The sequence below is a fragment of the Pelmatolapia mariae genome, linkage group LG3_W (assembly GCF_036321145.2).
Source record: "Pelmatolapia mariae isolate MD_Pm_ZW linkage group LG3_W, Pm_UMD_F_2, whole genome shotgun sequence".
Taxonomy (NCBI): Eukaryota; Metazoa; Chordata; class Actinopteri; order Cichliformes; family Cichlidae; genus Pelmatolapia; species Pelmatolapia mariae.
The window spans coordinates 75714989-75739546 of NC_086229.1; the positions used below are offsets into that span (position 1 = coordinate 75714989).

General features: G+C 38.2%; 1 protein-coding gene across 1 annotated transcript in view; it reads left to right on the forward strand.

Moving 5' to 3' along the window:
• LOC134623975 (obscurin-like) overlaps positions 1 to 15774 on the forward strand; it is a 34075-nt gene extending 18301 nt beyond the window's left edge. Inside the window, exons 3-12 of the mRNA XM_063468973.1 lie at positions 1 to 132; positions 9305 to 9562; positions 9664 to 9946; positions 10086 to 10378; positions 11622 to 11882; positions 14233 to 14481; positions 15008 to 15127; positions 15287 to 15302; positions 15382 to 15473; positions 15770 to 15774. The exon at positions 1 to 132 is cut by the window's left edge and continues 146 nt beyond it. Coding sequence (XP_063325043.1) covers positions 1 to 132; positions 9305 to 9562; positions 9664 to 9946; positions 10086 to 10378; positions 11622 to 11882; positions 14233 to 14481; positions 15008 to 15127; positions 15287 to 15302; positions 15382 to 15473; positions 15770 to 15774 — 1709 coding nt within the window. The remainder of the gene's footprint in view (positions 133 to 9304; positions 9563 to 9663; positions 9947 to 10085; positions 10379 to 11621; positions 11883 to 14232; positions 14482 to 15007; positions 15128 to 15286; positions 15303 to 15381; positions 15474 to 15769) is intronic.
• Positions 15775 to 24558: the final 8784 nt, after the last annotated feature.

Here is a 24558-nt window from a genome sequence, read left to right on the forward strand (position 1 = left end):
CAAATCAAAATGAATACAGGATTAGATCTGCTTTATCATCCAACAGTGGAAACTATCACTGTAAGGGCAGAATAAAAAGTTCACAGTATGAAATAACAAGATGGAGTGATACCATCACACTGAACGTATCATGTAAGTTAAGTTGGAAATGTTTCGCCGAGATTATATGTTTGATCAAAATCAGTCACTTGTTTTTCTTACAATTTTGTAGCTGTTTCTTTTGTGCTGCTTAGTAATATATTTTATTACCTTTCTGACAACAAAAATGTAAAAAGCAGTTTTTTATTCATATTTAAGAGAACAAAACATATCAGAGTAACTTCTCTGCTGTGCAGCTGTAATACATGAAGTGCAGAACAAATGCTGAACCTGTTTCAGCTGCTCCACCACATCCACTAAGAACAAAAGTTATATTTCTCTTCTGTTTTTGTATTATTATCGTTTTATTACTACATGTTGCAAAAACATATGATGCAGTTACTTCAGTTGTTTTTAGCATGTTTTCTATTATTGAATGAATCTTAGAGGTTTCAGGTTTTAGTTAAAGAGTCTGCTCTCATGAGAAACACACACTGCATCTTTTTCACTTAATGAACTCTGAACTGCAGACGACAATATGGCCACATTTTATTGGACGCTGGTCTGTGCTGGTATGTTAATAATTCAGATTAATGATATTAATTGTAAGTTATCACTCACACTCTACTGAAGGATTTTGATTTTATCAAAGAAATGATCTGAACCAAATTAATAAATGTGGAGCTCATTAATGTCAGATTTTTTTTCCCCTGCAAATGTAGAAAATTTAATTTCCACAAATCTTTTGATTTGTTAGGATTTGCATAACTTAAAGTATCAGAAGTGTTTGTTTCCTTCTCGGGTCATCTTCTTGTAGAACTGTAGACATTTACATATAACTAGGACCAGAGTCTTTGTTCACACCAGCAGTTTATAACTAGCAGCCCTAAAATAACAGACCAGAGTGAACTTTGAACTTGTTTGTGGGAAACAGAAGACACGGAAATATACGGGCATTAATTTATGCATCCAAAAATCAGAATAAAATAAATAAATAAAAGTCAAACAACAATATAAATAAATATCTCTTTCTGTCCAGTTCAGGTTAGTTTGAACTCTTATCTGTTGTCACGAACCGGACCGTACGGTCATGACAAAGAAAACCCCAGACATGGTTAGGAATGTATTCCAAGCTGCTTTATTTTTTTTTAAAACAAATTAAACAGAAAAGAAAGCTACTGTCAAAAACAAACAGTGGTGTGTGTAATCAGTAACATCAGTAGTGTGTGAAGGAATGGATGAGTGGAAGATGATGCATTTAATAGTGTCAAAAGCAAAAACCAAACCTAACGCAGCCAAAGGCCAACCTGGTGTCTCACAGCCAACCCAAACTATGCCCTAAAGGCTTTTTATATAGAGTCCTGGCACACTGGCCCAGGTGTTGCCAGTGTCACTGATTGTAAACAGGAACTCCGCCTCTCCAATGCCTGCAAACAAGACTCTCCCCGTTTCTCAATATGCGTACTTGTGCGTACTTGCGTTCTCATGATACGTCATCAGTCGGAGACCAAGTACTGTTCCAATTTTTTTTTTTTTTTATTTGCACAAAATATAATGTACAACAACTATGGCAATCTCTACAAAGATTCAGTTTTTCCAACATGAAATAGTATCAGAACAGGCTGAATTCCAACATATAGATGAAGGATAATGAACAGGAAGTACAAACAACAACAAATAAATAAATAAAATAAAAACAAACCCCAAACAGAATCAAAGTAAAAAAATAAGCAAACAAATAAACAAAAAAGACAGACAATTAAAAAACATAAAATAAGTTATACCTTAGGGGTTTTCTAACAGATCTAGTTCAACAATCATATGATTCAAATCCAGAGCTTGTTTTTTGTCCATAAATTTAACAGATGAGAGAAAGAGGCAGAGCTCTTTGTGAAAAGTAAAAAAAGACGACTTTGTTTTCAGAAAACGACATTTGTGAATGAAGAATTTGCCCATAATAATTATTACATTTAAAACATTTTCAAGCTTCTTTTCTTTTCTTAGAGAACCAAACATAATATCATTTTTAGAAAATTCAAGTAAGTTTGGGATCTTAGGGAAGAGCCAGTAGTGCACATCGTTCCACAGGGCTTTACAGAATATACAATCATAAAATAAATGTTCTGTTGATTCAATATCCCCATTAAAAAAAGAGCAACAATTATCATCAATAGCGAAGCGACGTCTGAGAAATTCTTTGGAAGTGTAAACACCAGAGAGGATTTTGTAGTGGACCTCCTTAGCTTTGGGAGGAATGGGAAGTTTTAGGTAATTTTTTCTGATCTCTTTCTTTTGATCACCGGAGAACAGATGTGAGATGGAATTTGGATTGGATCTATAAGGGAAAAAACTCCCTAATTTGGGAGTTTTTTAGACTGTTAGCTGTTATGTTATGCCCATATACCAACAGTTCAGGGAGATCAGGGGATCTATAGTCAGGGTTTTGAAAAAGATTATATGCTGTACATAGAATGTTTTGAGGGATAGCCTTAGTAATTTTTTGAAATTCTTTGTTATTTATTTGCAGATCATAATTGGCGGTAAAATCTTCTAATAAAATTTTACCTCTATCATTTAACAAGTGCATCACTGACCAGATGCCCTTATCGTACCATTTTTCCATAAAGATTGATTTGTTTCCAACTTTTATGTAACGACAGTTCCATAGGGGAGTGTTGTGTGGGCTATAGTTATGTTTGTATATTAATTTCCAGTGTAATAAAACTTGCTGGTGAAAGGAAGAGAGCTTTATGGGGAGTTTTTTTAAGTCAAAGTCACATCTAAGTAAAAGATTAATTCCGCCTAGATCTGAGAATATTTTGCTTGGAATGTGAAACCAAAGGCTATTTTGACTTCTTAAAAATGACCTAAGCCAATTTATTTTTAGGGTGCCGTTTAAGCTGTCAAATTCAATAGTTTGCAAACCTCCATCTTCAAAACGTTTGACTAAATTACCTTGCCTAATACAGTGGGTTTTGCGTTTCTATATAAAATCAAAGTTTAGCTGGTTAATAGCTTTGATTGCTGATTTAGGCACTCCTACCGCATATGCAGAGTATACTAGCCTGGAGATACTTTCCATTTTGGTAAGAAAAATTCTACCTAGAATCGATAAGTCTCTCTGAGCCCAGTTATTTAAATGAGTTCTACAGATTTTAATTTTCTCCCAAATATTAAGGTTATCTAAATCATTCTTATTCTTGGTTATATACACACCCAAATATTTGACAGTGGATTTAACAGGAATATTAAAAGTGTTAGAAATAGTACAATCATTTAAGGGTAAGATCTCACATTTGTTTAAATTCAGCTTTAACCCTGAAGCTTTCGAGAAAGTTTCAATAATCTGCAGGATTTTGGGGATTTCATTCAGGTTATTTAGGAAAATAGTTGTATCATCGGCTAACTGGCTGATAGAGAGCTCTTTACCCAGGATAGATATCTTACCAAACTCAGCCTTTTTAATCAGTATGGAAAGCATTTCTGTTGCTGCGATAAACAACAATGGCGAGATTGGACATCCTTGTTTTATTCCTCTGCAAATCCTAAATCTTTGTGAGGTGCCACGTGGAAGACACACTGAACTGTTAGTATCTCTATACAGTAATTTGATTAAATTAATGAAGTTACCCCCAAATCCGAATAAATCAAGGGCTTGAAACATAAATTCATGCTCTATCATGTCGAAGGCTTTGTAAAAATCTAAAAAAGGACAAAACCTTGGTTTTCAATTAGGTAGTTGTAGTCAATCAAGTCCAAAATAAGGCGGATATTATTATGGATTGAGCGGCCTTTTATAAACCCAGACTGAGTGTCAGAAATAATTTGAGTTATGCCCGATTTTAACCTGTTTGCAAAAATATGTGTTAGAAGTTTATAATCATTATTTAATAGAGTAATTGGTCTTAAATTATCAAGAAGAGTTGGATCTTTCCCAGGTTTTGGTATGAGTGTAATTACCCCTTGTTTCATAGTGTGTGTGAGAGAACCATTTTCTAAAATTTCTGTAAGCATTCCAAACACAAGGGTTCTAATATGAACCCAAAAATGTTTGTAAAAGTTGCTGGTCAAACCATCACAACCTGGTGCTTTATCTTTGGGTAAAGCACTTAATGCTCTATCCAACTCTTCAATGGTAATTTTGCCCTCACAGGTCTTTTTAAAATTTTCATCAATTTTAGGAATCAGGTGTTTGATAGATTGAAAAAATGTCTCAGCCAATGGTCTAGAGTATGAAGAGGAGTACAAATTACTGTAAAAGGTAAAGATTTCTTTAGATATTAATTGAGGGTCAGTTACTTCCAGTAACCTTTATTATAAGAGTTTTTAAGTTGAGGAGTGACACTGAAATGTATCACACAGTGGTCGGTTAAAGGCGCAGCTGAGACACCCACATCTACACTATTCTGCATTAAGCTGTCTGAGATTAGCCAGAAGTCGATACGCGATTTAGCCGAACCATCAGGCTTGAACCACGAAAAGGACTGAACAAGTGGGTTTGCTAATCTCCAAGGATCTATTAGGTTGAGATTTAGACAGAAGTTGTGTAAAAATGAATTTATATGATGGGAATGGAATTTAGAGGGTGATCTATCAAGCCATTCGTCATAAACCATATTGAAATCTCCACGTAATATAAGATTGTTTGTGGAGTATTTGTGAGATAGTTCTTTTAGGTGATTGGTAATCTCAGTAAATAAAAGTTTGTTCTGAGCTACATTGTTGTAACCATAAACATTACATAGAATCAAAAAGCTATTATCCACTTTGAGCACACAAATTAGCCAATGGCCCAGACTGTCTTTCCTATGAGTTTCAATTTTATTACGAAAGTTTTTAAATAGTAAGGCTACCCCAGCTGATTTGTTAGTACCATGACAAAGAATTATTCTTTCCCCCCACTGACTAGACCAAAAATTTTCATCTGCCTCCACAGAGTGTGTTTCTTGTAGCAGTATACAACTCGCATTTACATTTTTACAGAACAAAAATATTGATTTTCTTTTAACACTGTCTCTTAAGCCCCTGGTATTTAAAGACACACAGTTAACATTTGAACTAAGGAATGACATAAAAGGGAAGTGAGAAAGCAAAATAGAAAGGTTGACTGTACTTCAAGTACCCAGATAAAAGTAGAACTCTATAAAATTGGGAGCACTTAATCCCTTAAAACTGAATTCACAAAGTGCAAACGACCTCTATGAAAAATCATTATAGTAACGTACCAAATAGGTAATATAAACAGTAAGTATTGAACCTGCCTATTTAAAACTTCTGGCAATCTTATAATTTGGTTAAAGAACATGGCCTAAATAGAATTGTTAGCAAAACACAATGTACTCATAGAGTGATATGCTGACTGGTTATTTTGAATAGTTCGACAGTCACCCAGGGAATACCCGAACTCCGTTGATGTAACCGGCGTGCCCTCGGTAGTAGACGTTCTTCCCTTCAGCTCTGGCTCGCTCCATTTTGGGCCAAACTGCAGCTCTTGCCTCCCGGTCTAGTTTGCAGAAATCTTGCTTGAAGTAGACGCCTAGCTCCTTGCACACCTGGGAATCCTTGGTCAGTTTCCAGAAAGCGTCTCGGTAGTGCCTCATGGTGAACTGAACTATTATTTGTCGTTGTCTACCCGCTTCTTTTTTCCCTAGACGATGGACGGTATCCACAGCGTTGCCCAGTGAGGAGGCCCAATGTGGCGCGATCTTAGCCAAGATGCCAATAACTTCTTTGCGGGTATCTTTGTCATTTTTTTCTTTCCAGCCTTGGATTTTCAAGTTCCAGCGACGCATGTATCATTCTAGCTCCAACATTCTCTCTTTCAGCTCTGCGTTTTCTTCGTTTAGAGCAGGAATGTCTTTTTCCAAACCAGACAGTTTAGCCTTACAGTCTTTTATATCGGCTGCGTTCATTTCAGCTAGCTTGGCAATGTTAGCCACCATTATCATGTTGTTACTTAGCTGCACACCGAAGTCATCGATCTTGTTTGTTAGCTTGTTAATGGCTTCTATTATGGAGCTGCTGGTTTCCATGCTTTGGGATACAGTACCTTTGCTAGGTGGTGGGGGTGCTTTGGTGGGCGTAGGTGGAGTTTTTCTTTTGACTGACGGTGTTGAAATCTCCATTGCATATTTGTGGTCAGAGGATGCGGAGCTCTTGGAGGCTACCGCTGGCTTAGCTGAAGCTTCTGCTTTTTCCCGCGTCATCTTCTTCTCCTTTAAATGGCAGATTGGGTCCGTTCAAAAGGTTTTAAGAGGTGAATCTAGTCCTTAAAAATTATAGACAAAAACAGCAACCTATTTGGTATTCAAAAGTAGAGGTCCAAACAAGTCCACCGGGATTAGTGCACGACGGCTTAAAAAAGGTTGCCTGCCCCGACAGCCATCTTGCCGGTCCCCCAGTACTGTTCCAATTCGAAGTACGCATTGTCACTACCCGATCCGTACCGGAAACCCGATCGGTACCCCGCATGCGCGAAAGGTGTCTACTTCCGGTCGAAGCGTTTTACGATAGTAACGGGTCAGAGTATCTGTTAAGATGTTAAGAATAATAAGTGTCTCTTAAAATGTTTCCGATAATGAAACATTTAATATAATGTAGACAAAAACAAAAAAATAAAAAGATAGTTACGGATTAGAACTCCCCGATCCTTACTGCGCATGTGCAAAGTCGGACCGTACAAATCGGGTCTACCCGATCCGTACCGCGCATGTGCAGGGGTTTTCTTCTTCTTCTGTTTGTTTAATGGCAGTTTACTCCCCAGTGTTCGAGGACACCGCCACCTGCTGACCGATCGAATGAACCCTATTGTAAACTGAATTAGCGTCATTACAAACGTGTGTTAAATTTGATTTAGTGATACTCGAGTGTGTTTATGCTTGTCTGTGTGGAGAGGAATGATTGGAATAGTGATGATGATGTCCGCTATCACTGTCAATTGTCAGTAAACACTTAATCTGGCTGATGAATCTACACGTGAGATATTACAAAGTCTGTATTATTAACTCTGTAATTAGGCGCCATTCTTCATATTTTACGGCGCTGTTGTTCAATTGGGGAACACTCTGTATTGAGGAGAAAAGCGTGAATTTGTTTGTATACGGATTATCCATTGTTTAAATGTCCCGGTAGTCGAAAAGAAGGCAGAGCTGTTGAGAAATGCTAGGAGCTAACTGGGCGCTAACCATATCATTCAAATATATTGAATGTCGCAATGTTGGCAAAGAGAGGAAGTGACATAAGATTTGCGCATGTGGGGTACCGATCGGGTTTCCAGTACGGATCGGGTAGCGACACGCATCAAGCCGAGAACGCGAAAAAGTCCCGGATGTGTTCTCGCTCCGCCCGTTTTATCGACCATGCATCGGTGATGACTTGTGTGGACTTGGTACAGCTAAATATCCCAGAATGCATTTCGTCCAAAACTCAACAGCGGACTCCCGGCACATCGTGTTCTTCTCACTACTCAGGTTAAAGAAACCCCAGCAGCTGTCTATAGTATTGAGTGTCCACTAAAATAAAAATAAAAGCGTTCTAACATCTCACCTGCTTGTTTTTATTAAGGTATGTACACGTATGTACATGTACACTATTTTTATTAATAGAGGTTTCACTACTGAGGTTAAAAATGATATATGAGTCACTTAGATCACTTCTAAATGTTAATGTTTGTTTTATTTCAGTGTTTTATTTGTTCCTGAGTAAACCGGTTTGGCTGTGATTAAAGTTAAGCTTCATAACATGTTACTCACAGTTAAATTAAGAGGGGACGGCAGTAAAAACTCCGGACCTGTGACATCATCACGTACGCTGGTGTTCCAATTGTACAAATCGCGAGTCCGTGCTCGCGTTCTCGGCGAGTCCGTACTCCCGTGCGTTCTCGGCCAGTACGTACTCGCCGAGAACGCGAGTACGTACTCGCGTACTTGAGAATTGAGAAACGGCCACAGATGAGCCAAAAGGAAGGCAGGGTGCAGTGGGCCGTCACTAGTTAACCTGTGTTAGCTCCTTTAGGGTTAACCAGATTTCTTTCAGCTGCTCTTCAAACTCTCATCAATATGAGTCGACTCTGTTCACTCACTAGACCTGCACAGTGGCTGGTTAGGAGTAATTAGTAACACAGTGAGTTACCAGTACAACACCAACACAATGAATTGAATTACAACACTGAAAGCACAAAATCAGCTGTCCACAGATTTACAGAGAAAACCTTTCACAGTCAGAGTCTGGTGTGGAATCAGTTCTTGGATTAAGTCCTCTGTGTGTCGCAGTAACAGAGATTATGGTGGAGTCGTACCACAGTTCAGAAGTGTGAGTCAGTTTCCTGATCTCTGGAATAGTTGATCCAGCAGGAACAGAAGAGTTCAGTGGAAATTCAGATCTCCTAGGCGTGGATCACCATCGAGGTTCAACAGCCTCAGGTTTCACTGCCAAGATCTGCACTCGGCTAATAAACCTGATCTGTTGTGCAACACAAACACTGAAGTCTTATTCCCAGCATTCCTAACAGCTCAGCTGGAAATCACATCCAAACTGCTCCCTGTAATGTCAGCAATAAGGTTTCAACATCAGATTTAGTAAAGAACTCAAGCACATAGCATGCTAACTGACACCAAAGAAAACCAACTGTGACTCACCAAATCCTCATTCAAACTCCATCAAACAGATTTTATCTACAAGGACAGAAGTTGGACACCATCACTGTCAAAGACTGGAAATAAAAATGCATCTGTTCACAACTTGCTCTGTTGTTGAATCTCTTCCCCTCACTCAGGTTTCTCCTGCTCGCTGTGGTTACACTGATTGGCTGTTACTGGTACATTTGATAAAGGAACAATACACCAAAAACAAAAGTACAAAATAACATGAATGAAATTATAACTGCTCACATTCATTTAGGAACAATTCTCAAATGTACAAAATACAATCAGATGATATTAACCTGGGTTACTTTCTCATTATGGATAAAAAAACTGAGTCATACTTCAAATTAATTATTTGAACTGTGCATTTATGTAATTAACTGTAAATTCTGAAAAGTCAATATAAAACAAAATCACTGTGCTGATCAAAAGAGTATTTTAGAGTTTTTGTCTGACTCATTTTTTAATGCTTCACCATTAAGGTTTTGTGATATTTGATAATTTATATGTTTCCATCCAGTTCTTTAAATTGTTCTGATTCAGTCATTTTTACTTTTATGTTTTTGTTCTAAACTGAACTGCAGATAAACCCAAGGCTGAACTGAGAGCTGATAGGACAGCTGTTCCAGTAGGGGGCAGTGTGACACTGAACTGCTCTTTGACCCCATCATCTTCATCATCTGGATGGAAATACTACTGGTACAGAGATGGGAAATCTTATAAACCTGTGACAAATGGACTAATCAGTGTCTCAGAGGGAGGACTCTACAGCTGCAGAGGAGGAAGAGGAGAACCAGTTTACTACACAGAGGACAGTGAGTCAGTCAGGATTGACAAAATTGGTGAGTTTAAATGTAACTTCCCACAAAGCACTACATCTGATGGTAATTGAACCTTTTTTGTCTTTCATGTGTTTTTATTGTACTTTCTTGAACATTAACAGTCTCAAACAGGCCTGTTGTGACTCTGTATCCAAACTGGTCTGAGATATACAGAGGAGAGACGATCACTGTCAGATGTGAGATCCATGGAGGAGACACTGAGTGGGATTATGAGTGGGAAACAAACAGCACCATAAAACCTCCAAATCAAAATGAATACAGGATTAGATCTGCTTCATCATCCAACAGTGGAAACTATCGCTGTAAGGGCAGAATGAAAAGTTCACAGCATAAAACAACAGAGTGGAGTGATTCAGTCACACTGACAGTTTCTGACAGTAAGTCATATTTGCTTTAAGCTGTTTGAACACTTTGTAAAATGTGTTTCTGTTCATATAGACTGAGATTATTATTCTTTGTATAAACTGAGCTCACTGTTCAGAGACTGTACTACATGTTCACTGAGAGAAAATCTTTGTTGAACAGATCCTGTCCTCACTGTGTCTCCATCATGGCTGAGTCCTGGAGCCTCAGTAACTCTGAACTGTGAGGTTGAACATCCGTCTGCAGGATGGAGCTTCTACTGGTATAAAGCTGTTCCTGATCTATCAGAGAAATCCTCCAGTTATGAGCTGCTACCTGATGGCAGTGGGACTGCACAGGACTCCTACATCATTCATGGACAGACACACACAGCAGGATATGTGTGCAGAGCTGGAAGAGGAGACCCAGAGTATCACACTGATCACAGTCAACCAAAATTTGTCTGGTCTGCAGGTCAGTTTGTTTCTCTCTGTCCTTTCAATAAGCTCATGTTAGGTCATCATTTTTATTCACCACCATTTAGAACATTAAAATCTCATCTCCATGACAACCATTGATGTCTGTGTACATTAAAACTGAACTGAATATTTTCCTTTCTCTCTGTGATCAAACCAAACTGAATTTCCTTGTTTCCTTTTCTCATTTTTCAGTTTTTATTTAATGTGATAACATGAAAAACAAAAGACATCTATGAGATTTTAAATGTTTTCTCTTTGAATACTTTTACTTTGATATTTAAACTCATGTTACTGTTTGTACTGATGATTTTTACTTAGTGCACAGACAGGATTTACACAGTTAAGACTCTTTGTTTAGTGCTCAGGTAGGTGTTCAGATAAAAAAGTCAAATATAGTTAATAAAGAAACAAAGATGTCAGCAGGCAGGTTAACAGCTCTGACAAATACAAGAAAAACACTGACTACAGATGGACGCTAGAAGAAGACGTCACAAATAACAGCTGCTGTTATTGTTCATTTCAAATATACTTCAAAGGTTTTTAGTTTTGGTCCTGCTGCTGCAAAATATCTCACTGTAGAAGGAATCTGTGAAACAGACAATATCACAGAATTATGACAGAAACATTACAGCGAATGACTGAAGTGTGTTCAGAGTGATCTGTATCAGGTGGATAATGCTGAGAGTGATGACTCAAAGCTCATGATGTCACATGACGTGTACCAAGCTCTACATGAGCTGCCAGCAGATAAAGCATGTGGGTTAGATCATCTTAAACATGTCAGTATTCGGCTCCTTTGTTTTCCATTGATTTGACTGTCTGTGTGATTCAGGGATTGTTGTCAGACTCAGTGTTGTCTGTTCTATTAGTGCTGATCAGGGTTAAAGCTGGTAAAGTCCTGATAATTATATGTCTTTAACCTCAGTCAGTATGATATGAAAAGTTTTAGAAAGAATTCTGCTGACAGATTAAACATGTTTATTAACTCCACTGATAACCAGCTTGGCTTTAAATCGAAACATGGCACTGATTTGTGTTTATATTGAAGGAAACTGTAAACAAATATTGAGGAAATAACTCATCAGTTTTTATGTTTCATTGATGCCTCCAAAGTTTTTGGTGGTGTTCGGTGGTTCTGATCTTCAGAACAAAAGCTTCAAACAAACAAATATTTTCACTGTGATATTTTGAATGCTAACATCTGTGAGCTTTGTCTCTTCACTGCATGTTGTTTCCAGATGTTCATTCAGCAGCGTCTCTCACAGTGAGTCCTGACAGAGTGCAACACTTCACCTCTGACTCTGTCTCACTGACCTGTGAGGGAAACTTCACTGAGTGGAGAGTGAGGAAGTTCTCTGAGGACGGCCGACTGTACTCTGACTGTAGGAGAATGACTGGATCCACATGTAACATCAACACATCAAAGTCAGATACTGGAGTGTACTGGTGTGAGTCTGGATCAGGAGAGTTCAGCAGTGCAGTCAACATCACTGTACAGAGTATGTTATTATACATTTACTTCTTGGATCTGAATGATTTAGACATCACATGAACATTTGTCCCAGCTTTGCTGTATGTGAAGAAATTCTATGTGGCAAAACAAACAAAAATGAGAATTTCAGACAATTTTAGGCACCAAAACATAAAAATATTCTTGGTTTTTGTTCTCATTTTAATTTAGTATTTTATATTTTCTCCATCAGAATAAAACTCTAAAAAGATCAACATCTCTGTCATCAGATTAGATCAACTTTTAATATCTCCAGTTTAATATCAATCATAAAAAATTTAGGGAAATGTGTCATGCAAAATAAAACAAACATACAAACACTCATTCACAATTTCACCCATAACCATTAAATAATGTCACTGTTAATAATTTGACTCCTGCAGGGACGATGAAGGGAGCATCCAAACTATATTTCCAGTCATCTTAATCAGATTTTGAATTTGGGATCTGAGCTCAGAAAGTCAAACCGTGTAGTGATACCATATCTCCATATAATTTTTCTATACATATTTCTGTACATAGTTACCTGTATATACAAACTTCAGTTGCTTATGTATATAGGACCACTTTGTGTCTTCCTTTTATACTATATATTGTCCTTGCTAGAGGACCTGTGTAACACCCAAACTTTTCATCCATAAAGGTCTATTCTATTCTATTCTATTCTATTCTATTCTTCTATTCTATTCTATTCTATAATGGATAACAGATTCATCAGTCTCCATATAAAATAGTAACATGATGCATTTATCCACTAAATGGACCCTCAGCCTTCTAAAAAAATTCAAACACTGAATACACAAATGATCCACATGATGAACCCACTGTAACTGAACATTTAAACACTGAAATGTTGTTACTTGTTTGAAATTCTCTCCAGTAATTAAAACTAGGCTGAGATCTCCAATTGATCTTTGATAATAGATCATTATAAATATGAAGATGATTAGTTTTCTTGATATTTAACATGATGTTGTGCTTCTAACAACACTGGACAATCCCTTCAATCTCAATTTTGTAAACGGCAACATCTGAATCTTTGGTTAACAGACTAAAAACTGCTGTATCATCAGAAAATGTAATCACATAGTTATTTGTACACTCACACTTCCTTAAATATTCTTTTGACTTCTTGTTAAACTGATCTCAGCTCCATTAAGTCATCATTATGGAAAGCTGATTGTTTTAATGTAATCTATTGTTTTAATTCAGCAGTGACATATTGTTTATTGTTTGGAAATAGTTTAATAAACATTATCGGTTCTGTAGAATCAACACAAACATCAATGTATCCTGTAATCTCCTCTGCCATCTCATTACTATTGTTATGTTGATGAAGGTCACAGTCTCTGGATATGAAAGCAGCAACTCCTCCATATCCTGACTGTCTTTGATTTGGATTTTTACTTTGTCAGTGTGGATTTTAACTGTAGATGACCTGGACAGTGTTAGGATCCAAATTACAGAGAGGTGGTAAATGACCTGTATTTGTATAGTGCTTTACTTGGTCCCTAAGGAACCCAAAGCACTTTACACATTCAGTCATCTACCCATTGACACACTGGTGATGGCAAGCTACAATGTAGCCACAGCTGCTCTGGGGAGCACTTACAGAGGCGAGGCTGCCGGACACTGGCGCCACCGGGCCCTCTGACCACCACCAGTAGGCAATGGGTGAAGTGTCTTGCCCAAGGACACAACAACCGAGACTGTCGGAGCCGGGACTCGAACCGGCAACCTTCCGATTACAAGACGAACTGCAAAACTCCTGAGCCACAATCGCCCCGACATATGCAACATATGCATGTCTTATATTAACCTAAAATTTGTCCTGTATCTTTTTCATTCGTGTGTCATTATTGACATATTGATGAAATCCAAATTACAGTGGTTAAAATCTCCTAGAACAAATATTGGTGCATGCTCCCTAACTCTTAATTGCTGATGCACACAGTCTGCTATTTTTAAAGCACCTGAACATGTGTTACCACTATGTGGGGTTTTTACAACACATATATAAATCTTCCTGAAATTTCTCTTTGGTGAAAAGACCTCAAACTTAATAATAAAAGCTTAAGATCAAGAGCGCATACAATATCCTTATCTTTAAAACATTTAGATCATTTATCATTATTAAAAACACAGCGGACATCTCCCCTCATTTTACGTGATTTGTAGTCTTTGTCCATACGAATACTTGAGAATCCGTCCAGCTGAACCAGTGGGTCAGAAAATCTCCCTGAGGTCAGATCTCTGTGTAGATCATGAGACACGAATTTTTTTCTAAAAGTGTGCACCAGCTGATGTGACTGAAACAATTGTGTGTGATTGTTTCACAGATGATGGTAATGGTCCTATCCTGGTGAGTCCTGTTCATCCTGTGACTGAGGGAGCTTCTGTTAGTCTGAGCTGCAGTTTGAGAACACAAAAAATACTTTCCAATGTGTTTTTCTATCACAATGACAAACTTATTCAAAATGATACCCGAGGGGAGCTGAAGATCTCTGCAGTGTCAAAGTCTGATGAAGGTTTCTACAAGTGTCAGTACTCAGGAAGAGAGTCAGCACAGAGCTGGATGTCAGTTAAAGGTGAGCAGGATCAAAACATTTGATGGATTTTTGTAAATTAAGATGGCCTTTATTAGTCCCACAGGTGGGAAATTTGTTTTGTTACAGCAAAAGTGCAAAGTTATGTAGCAGAAATTAGAAAACACTGGAATGCAATAAAATACAATAAAATAAAATAAAACAAAATAAATTAAATTAAATTAAATTAAATTACTTTTATGACTAAGAAATAACATAATATTGTCTCTCTTAAGGTTTGAAGCCACCTGGGTCTATTTTGTGAGAACTGTCAGAAAATTATATTTTGTAATATTAAATATAACATTATTTTAATATTAATATAATATTATATTGTTTATATAATAAACAATATAATATTCACTACAAACTTCTCATTGTACAAATAAAACAGTTGAATACATAGATACTACGATACTGTTTCCTTAAAAGTAAATAATCACAGAATGAGCTGCCTTGGCAGAGGTTTGTGCTCTCAGAATGCTTTTTTTATACTTTATTAATAATTAATTATTGTTTGTTGTTACAGTAACTGTGTCAGGAGCTGACAGCTCTTCATCTCCTGTGTGGTTGATGGTTGGACTGGTTTGTGGAGTCTCTCTCATTATTATTCTCCTGCTCTTGTTGTATCGCTGCAGACAGTCCAAGTGTAAGAGCCTCTTCTTTTCATGCTGTATTAGAGAGTTTATTTACTACATACACTTTAATTATTCACACATATACATGTATTCTGATCTCATGACACAAAATATCAGTGGAACAATTTATACATGACAAACATGTGTAATAACATTTGTCTCTCTCACAGATTCATGCTTCACCAGGTTGGTAAAATACTTTTTATTATTATTTTAAACAAACATCAGTTACTTTTGAGTTTATTGTGTTTATTTCATGTTTTAGGTCGATCCAGTCTGAGAGTCACAGTCCGGGCTCCTCCACAAATCATGGAGTCAACCAGAATGAAACTCATGTGTACGACTCTCCTCATCCTGGTCAGTATTTAATCCATCTTTATCATTATTAATATTAACTTTCATTAAACCTTCATTGACAGTAACAGTTTTTAGGTTTAGTTTGTGCTCAGCAGTTTGTCAAAGAACATTTTTCAAAATTCAGTTGGACAAACATTCAAACAGCAAACTGACACATGAACATAAAGTGAGAAATAAACAGGATTTTACAGCCTGATTGTATCTTTAAGTCGACTGAAAGAATCCACAATGTTGTTGTTTCATATCAAAGCAACATAAGCAGTAACAGAATTTTGGGTTCATGGTTCTGGTTTTAGCTTAAGCGGAATTATTGAAAATTTTAGGTTTTTATTAAAGTTATTAATGTGACGCAGGTTCCCATTTTGTTTTAGGTATCATTAAATGCTATGACCCAGTCACACAAGTGGAAGACAACAGAAATGAAACAGTATATGTGTTGAAAAGCACAGAGCAGTTAGAGATAAAACTTGTTTTTGATTTAATTTAATTGTTGAATTTCATTCCATTTGACATGCTTACAGTCCTGTAACTAAAATATGAACATTTCAGGATCAGATGAACATCAAGATGTCACATACACTCTTACTGAATTTAAAAACTTTGAAAAAAAGAGTAAGTACATTAAACATGTGCAGTTTAAAAATAATAAATATAAATGTAATGTAAAATACAGTAAATAAAGATTAAGAAAATTAACAGTTAATTATTTTCTCATGTTGAATAATCTGATCATCTTCACAGGGAAGCATCATAAACCAGAGCAGAGTGCTGTTTACTCTGAGGTGAAGACGGGAGCTGCAGGTACAGTCACAACAGTCTCACTCAGTGTTTGTGCTGAAATGTGTCATTTCATTATGTTGCAGCTAATTATAGGTCAACATTGAGTTTATTATTCACTTACCAAGCTTAGCTACTACACACTACCACTACACATCAGCAGAGTTAATCTGCACTCACTTAGGTCTTTGGTGGGTTAAGTCAGGTGTATTTGTTTAACATGATACTGTGTTGTTGTTGTCGTTCAGAGCACTCAAACACAGACACACTGGAGAAGGTGAACAGATTTATTGAGTAATTCAAAAACAACAGCAGGTCAGAATGTTTGCAATGAATGATGAGTTCTAATTTTAATCAAATATAGTCAAGGATAAATCGAATCAATATATTGAATGAGGCCTCAGAGAAGTGTAACGCTGACCAAGGCGTACCTCCTCTTCTTCCCCCCTTCTTCCTTTCTTTCAGCTCATGACTGTAGCTGAAATCAGCATTAGCACAGGGTAGATTATTCAGATTAAGATAAAAATTCAGGTGATTGAATTAAGTGATTATTACTATTTGATTAAGATTTTGCTTTGCCCCTGCTAAATTACTGAAATAATAATATCCTCTGTACTCTCTTTGTAACGCTTTTGTATAACAGTAAAGGACTCAATATTACATCTCATCAATGGTTCTTTCAGATTGCTCTTCAGGTTTAGAATTTCTTTTAATTATTTTTTTGGCCACTAAAGTTGTAGTCTACTCAAATCACCAAGAGCAAGGATCATTGAGGGGAGCATAGCATTAACATCATTAATGGTGTTAATGTCAGATGAATAATATCTGATGAATCCAACTTGACCACTCAGGCAGTGTTTTGTCAGAGAAAGCAGGATAGAAATCCATCTGTAGGCAGTTGGAGCTGTGAGTTTTCTCACCACCAACTTAATCCAGTTTCTGCATTACCTCTTAGAATCAGAAACCTGGACCCTCAGGTTACCTTTGGGTTACTGGAAGATCCACAGCTTGTAAAAGTTTAAATATACCTCTAAGTCCACACACATCCTGTCATATATAAACAGCTTTCTGTCATATATCTGCTGATCAAACGTATCCTGAGCTCTGAATTCTCTTTTAGAGGACAGTCTGATGTATGCTGAGGTCAAACGCCCCAAAAAAGAAAAAGCCAAGAAAAAAGCAGGTAAACAAAGTCTGCCATCACCTCCAGTGAATGTTGTTCAACATGTTTATGTGGTTTTAAAATCTGCAGCAGTTTACTCTAAATTCACATTGGGAAGCTTTCTTGGTAATTGTGCTTCTGTTATTCTTCAAGTTATTAAATGGCGAACATCCTGAAACTTGGACATTTGTGTTCTTTGTGTGTTTGTCTTACAGGTCAGTGAGGAGAGCTGCAGCAGCAAAGCCAAAAAGAAGCATTTTATGAATCCACTGTTGCTCCTCTGCTGCCCATATATCAGACATACTGAGTCATTAGTTTCTATGAGGATGATATTGAATAATAATTTGATAAAGAGTTGGCACTGTCTTTTAGCATAAAGCACACAGAGGTGTGTTCCTGTTTCAAATTCATGCTCTTTATATTCAGCTGATATAGTTTTTGTATCAAACTTTGAATGCATCCTGTTCCAATAGCAGTGTGGGAAAAAAAAAGCTTGTGTCAGGGTTCCTGGGTGGTTCACCCAGTGTTTTCAGTTGTTTCATGTTCACTTGACAGCTTGAAGTATGTACGTCTTGATGCATTCTCAATCCAGGAAAGTAAATCTCCAAAAAGTTGATTCTGTTCATCTGGACGTACCGCAAAACGCTACGTCCAGATGAACAGAATCAACTTTTTGGAGACTTGAAATATGTAATTTTTAGTAGCTGATAGCCATGACTTAAAGTCAGCAGACTTGCATTAGGAAATGCTGGTATGGACACCAACAAATACTTTTACTGTCTGAGTTTTAAGATCTACATCATGCACATCATGTATGTATCGCATTGATTTCGAAATCCTTCTGCTCACTTTTAAATTTTTAAATAACCTGGCCCTTGATCTCCTTGATCCGTACAACCCAAAGAGAGCACATTGTGAGAGAGCCGTCCTCTATCAGTGAGGCTGACAAATGCTCACACTGGGAACAGGAAGCAGATTTCTGTCTGACTGTCATGATGGACAAAGGATGAAATCCTCTGTAACACAGTCAGCCTGTTACAGCCCATAATCCAATCCAACTTTATTTATACAGCACTTTAAAAACAACAAAGTTGACCAAAGTGATTCCAATAATAAAACAGAGATAGCAGTTAAAAGCCATCCATTAAGCAAACAATGGAATTAATATAAATAAAATAAAGACATAAATGAAAAAGAAGATAAATAAATCAGTGTGTAAATTAAATATTAAAACATGAGTAAAATAAACAATAAGATTAACAAAATAAAAGCATTAAAAGTGGCCAGCAGCTGACTACAAGCTGACTCTGGTACGACTCCTAAAAAGTCTTTGAAAAAAGGTGTGTTTTTAAAAGTGATTTAAACATTTCAAGTGTTGGGGCCAACCTAATATGGAGGGGCCGTTTGTTCCATAGTTTGGGGGCCACAACAGTGAAAGCTCGGTGTTTCAGTCTTGACATGGGGACAGCAAGGAGTGACTGGTCAGATGATCTGAGAGACCTTTGTGGAGCGTATCGGTGTAGAAGGTCTGACAGGTAAAAAAGAGCCATTTAAAACTTTTAAAAACAAGCAATAACATTTTAAAATGAATTCTAAAATGGAAACCAGTGTAATGAGGCAAGAACAGGGTAATGTGCTCACTTTTACGTGTCCCTGTCAACAGGTGAGCAGCAGCATTCTGGACCATTGGCAAGGGTGATAGTGAAGCCTGAGCAATACCAATATAAAGTCCATTACAATAATCAAGGCGAGTGGTCACAAATGTGTGCAAAACTCTCTCCAAGTCAGAAAAAGAAATAAAAGGTTTAACTTTAGAGAGCTGCCTCAGCTGAAAAAAGCTTTTTCTCACCACTGTGTTCACCTGTTTGTCCATTTTAAGAGCTGTGTCACATTTTACTCCAAGGTTGGTGACTATTGGTTTGACACAGGATGTAAGACGACCCAAGTCAGATGGAGGGACACCAGGTCCACTTGGCCCAAATATAATGACCTCGGTCTTCCTTTCATTAAATTTTAAAAAATTCAGAGCCTTAAGACATTCTAAAATAGGCCTGATGGGTCATTGTGTTACAGGGGGAGATAAATTTGACAATCATCTGCATAAAAATGAAATGAGACTTTATGTTTTTTTAATAATATGGCCAAGGGGAAGTAAATAAATACTAAAAAGAAGGGGCCCAAGGATGGATCCTTGAGGTACACCACATGGGAGGAGGGCGGAAGATGAATGAAATTTACCAAGTAAGACAAAAACTTCTGTAAGACAGGTCTGACTTGAACCACTCCAAGGCAGTGCCTCTAATTCCAACATGATGTTCTAGCGAGAAATCAAAATATTGTGATCTACTGTATCAAAAGCTGCAGTGAGATCCAAAAGCACAAGTAAGACAGACTTCCCAGAGTCTGCAGTTAGTAAGATATCATTAAAAACTCTCAAAAGTGCAGTCTCTGTGCTGTGAAGTGCTTTAAAACCAGATCGAAATACCTCAAAAATGTTTTGACTCTTTAAAAACGTCTGGAGCTGTGAGCACACTACAAAATTTTAGAACCAAAAGGAAGCTTTGAAATAGGTCTGAAATTACACAACAAAGAGGCATCCAAGCCAGGGCGTCTCAGCAGAGGCTGGACCACTGCCTGTTTAAAAGTTACAGGTACATCGCCTAAAGTCAGGCTGCTGTTTATGAGCCTTTGAATATAAGGTCCAATAGTGCCCCAAACTTCTTTAAAAAGCGAGGGGGGAGGACATCAGTGGGAGAGCCAGACTTGATTTGGGTGACAATTTTACCAGATACGACAGAGACGGCTAAAAACTGCTAAAGGCGTAAAAATAACAGCAGGGTCATAAGATGGGGGTAAAATATTTGCTCTAAAAGTTAAAATCTTGTCCACAAAGAAATTTAAAAAAGCTTCACAAGTTTCAGCAGAAGCTTGTGTACAGTTGGATTGGGGAGGGTTAAGAACAGAGTTTAAAATACTAAATAAGACATGGGGCTTATGGCTGTGCTTAATAACACCTGCAAAATAGACGGATATCTGGTTCTTAACAGTTTTCTGATATTCATGGCAGCTATCTCTTAAAATATCATAAGACACTTGTAGCTTGTCTTTTTCCATTTGCATTCTGCTTTTCTGCAGAATGATGTCGTTCAGGCTCAGACTTCGATTTAGGCCGCCTGACCTTCAGAGGAGCAACAGTGTCCAGAATGTTTTCACAAGTAGAGAAAAACTTTGCAGTCAGCTCCTCAGTGTCAGCACAAGCTGAGAGCTCTGAATCAACATTAAAGGCCTTATTAAAGGGGTAGAAACTGGGTGGCACTTGATGGTTTAAACATGCGAGAAGCAGCAGGAGGACACGAGTAGTGATATTACAGGAAGAGAAGTTTCAAACAATACAGGCTCAGAAAAGACGACATCATAAATTTGAAGATTTTAAGCAGGTAAACCATGAGACAAAACCAGAGTGTGTCCATGTTTATGAGTGGGACCAGTGACAGACTGCAAAACATTAAAAGCATCAAGTAGGTTTAAAAAGTCCTTTGCCAGTGGTTTAGTAGGACAACACACATGAATACTCACATCACCAGGATTAAACTTTGTCCTACTTTGGCATTATTTCAGCCAAGAACTCAGAGAAGTCATGAACAAAGTTGCTGTTATATTTAGGTGGACGGTAGATCAGCACACAGAGAACAGCATGACCCAGCTCAAACATATTCAGGTCCAAACTGGAGACAGTGACAGGTGACAGTTGGCGACAGTGAAAAGTATTTGTGTAAACTGTGGCCACTCCTCCACCTCGGCCCGTAGTCCTCGGTGAGTTAAAATACCAACAGTTTGGCAGTGATAGTTCTGAGAAAGCGCTTAACTCACCGTCACTTAGCCAGGTTTCTGTCACACAGAGGAAATCCTTCAATATGAACGTTTTATCTGCTAACGAGTGTTAACAAGGGCCATCCTGGTCCATCAGACCGGTGACAGCCATCCAGGAACCGGTTTCAGTGGCCGAAATTTCCACGGATTCACCGCAGCGAGGACGAGGTGAGAGAAGGCGGGGACGCTGGATCAGCCGAGCCGACCACAGGTACCAGCCAGGTGCCAACAGGTTCCAGGAAGCAATGTGAGAAGAAACGCCGGTGCAAAGGTCGGATTTCCGCCAGAGTGCATTGGGAAACTGTTCTGTCTGTGCCAGATGACAGAGCTAAATATGATTTCAGTTTCACTAACAGCCCGCTGCATTTAAAGCGCTTCTTCTTATGAGATGGGGTGGGGCTGTAATCCAGGTGATGCTGGACTCCAGATAGTACATGGAAAAAAGTCCTGTCCATCAGCGCTAGTCTGAATATTTAACAGCGTTTCACGATCATAGCTCAGTAGAGACTCAGCGTGGTTCAATAAAAGTGACAAAAACAATAAAAAACACGCAGAGCAAAAGTGGATCCGACAGCCGTGGACGGCGAGCCACGCACACCGGCGCCATCTTACACCATCTTATAATAACAATGAACACTTATTAAAATATGAAAGGATCACATGAGAGAAAACTGTTTTTAATCAAATATGTAAACAGATCCAACAACATTCACACAATTAAGATCCAAATCATTAGTTCCAGCTGACATGGACTGGAGTGAGGACACCAGTGACTGAAAGAACCAGTGTTTCCATCACAGACTCATGAACATCATCATGTGTTATGTTAGTGTCTCATTCAGCACAGACACATTATTTCTGTTAGGTCCTGTCAGCTGTCAGCACTCTGTACAAGCACGACTGTGAACAACACAGACTTCTTTTAAATGTGTCTGTTAATAGAATGTTAAATATAATGTCAGTATTACCTTTTAATTATATAGGTTTACTTATGGTAGAATGCTGCATGTAATCATTTGTGTTTAGAAGTATGTAGTTGATAGTATCCTGAAAGGATGTCTCATCCTAGGAAGCTTGTGTGCATTCCAGAGCACTCTGGCTTTCACACCCACATCCTGGGAGCATGGGAGAGGTCGTACCTTGTCTTATTGTTTTATGGTAGGATAAACGTATCTATGTCTGTTTTACTCTAAGTGCATTTTGTTTAGATGAACTGCTGGACTTCGAGGCCAGCAGGGTTAGGAAGTCATTTTATGACCACACACACACACACACACACACGAAGGGTATTCTTTGTTCACATGTATACCTATAAGATGTCATATGTTAATGAACCTATGCATATTCATGTAACCACAATAAAAGAGCAGTGTTACGGGAGAGCGGACGAGAGCAACTGAGGTCAAGCGAAGGAACAGCGCCTGTCCAGTTCTCTCCCGTGCACGTTAATTTGTAAAACCTCTCTGAGTGTCATTTATTCCAATCTGAGTTGAATTTACAGGAAAACTCCTAACATTTATTTGGTCCTCCGAGCCGGATTTAGGACATAACGTTTTGTGTGCTCCTACGGGAAAACCTCATCGAGTCCTGACGTCGTGAGAAGCCCGCGCTGAAGTCTGTCGACAGCTACTGTCTAGGTACAGTATAAAAGACCAGAGACGTGAATTCGGGTTCTGGCTGGCGTTATTACAAGTGGTACACGGCGTTGGGGGTTGATAAGGCGGACCTGAGAGACCGGCAGTGAATCAGCAACCAGGTGAATATTGACACTCTGAGACACCTCGCGTAAAACGTTTAAGCTCGCCCAGAGGGGTTGGTAGCATTCCTAAAAGTAAAGGCTCGCCTGAAAGAGGGCTGGAAGCATTTTTAGGCGGATTTCTAAAAGTAAAGGCTCGCCTGAAAGAGGGCTGGAAGCATTTTTAGAAGGGTTTCTAGAAGTAAAGGCTCGCCTGAAAGAGGGCTGGAAGCATTTTTAGATAAACCTTGTCCGTAAAACGTAGTACGCGTTGAAAAGGCCTATTTTGTGTTGTTGTTGTTGTTGTGTGAATGACTGCGGAGCAGGCGAGGTCTGTGACACGGTTGTTGTTGTTATCATGGGTTCCCGAGCAAGTAAGACTGTCTCACAGGGAGACGACACATTCATGTAAGGATTTACTCCCTGCAGTGCGAGGTATTTATATGCTCATAACTGTAATCACCGTAAACCAGTGGTTGGAGAATGTCACATGTTAAAAGTTGTCAGAAAACACAGCAGCCTCGAAGAGCGTGTGGAGAAGGCCAGCCCACATCAGCAGCCTTTAAACTATGCTCTGGTGAATGGCTTCCCCCACCCCTTGCTGACACAAAATATTTAGATGATTCTTTAGCTTGCCCTGATCAACAACAGCCTGTGCTCCAGACCACAGATTTGATTGAGGTGGATAAGTGTTAAAAGTAATCTGCATTAAGCTTAAGGTTGCTCAAATACAGTACAATGACATATGAGATGAAGTAAAATAGGCAAATATTTTACCTAATTACGTGCATAGAGGCACTTGACCTGTTTAAAAACTGTCATTCTAATATGAGCCATTGTTGAGATATAGAGCACACCTATGAAAACAACTAATAAGCTGAACCCTGTATAAAACAGCTAAAACTACATGATGGAGAAGCTGAAATTAATATGTGTAAGTCTTTGCCACTGTGGGCAAAAGCACGCAACCACTGTGTGAGGTTGCGTTACTGTCTCTTCTGAGCTGATGAGCAAGCTACACATTATCAGATCAGGAGCTGGCTGAGAACTCATCAAAGAAAGGGGAAGAGAACTATGATAACTCGAGTATGTAGCGTATCCGTGAGTTCAGCTTCTTCTTTCAGATGCGCAGCAGTTTTCCTGGATCTTGACTCGTGTGTAGAGTGTTCATAGCATCAGCATCATGTTTTTGTTTATTTGCTTTGTTGGGTTGAAAAATAATTAAATAAACTTGTGATCATACTTATGGATCACCATGGCACATGTCATCAGCCATATGGATTATTTATGCAGATGAAAAAAAAAGTGAGCGTGAATGTGCCTGACGTCGCAGTGTGTGCGTGTGTTGTGTAAACGTAATTGTCACAAATTATGAGAGCGGTGATTCTGCAGGTCACCAGCTAGTGTAAAGAAAAAAGAGTAAAAAGAGACAGAATCTACATTATAGATGAAAAAAAATCATAGGAAAAAGGTTTTGTGTTTATCAGCCAAGAACAATCTCATTTTCTGCTTTTAAGAAAGGAGAGTTCACGAAAGACAGA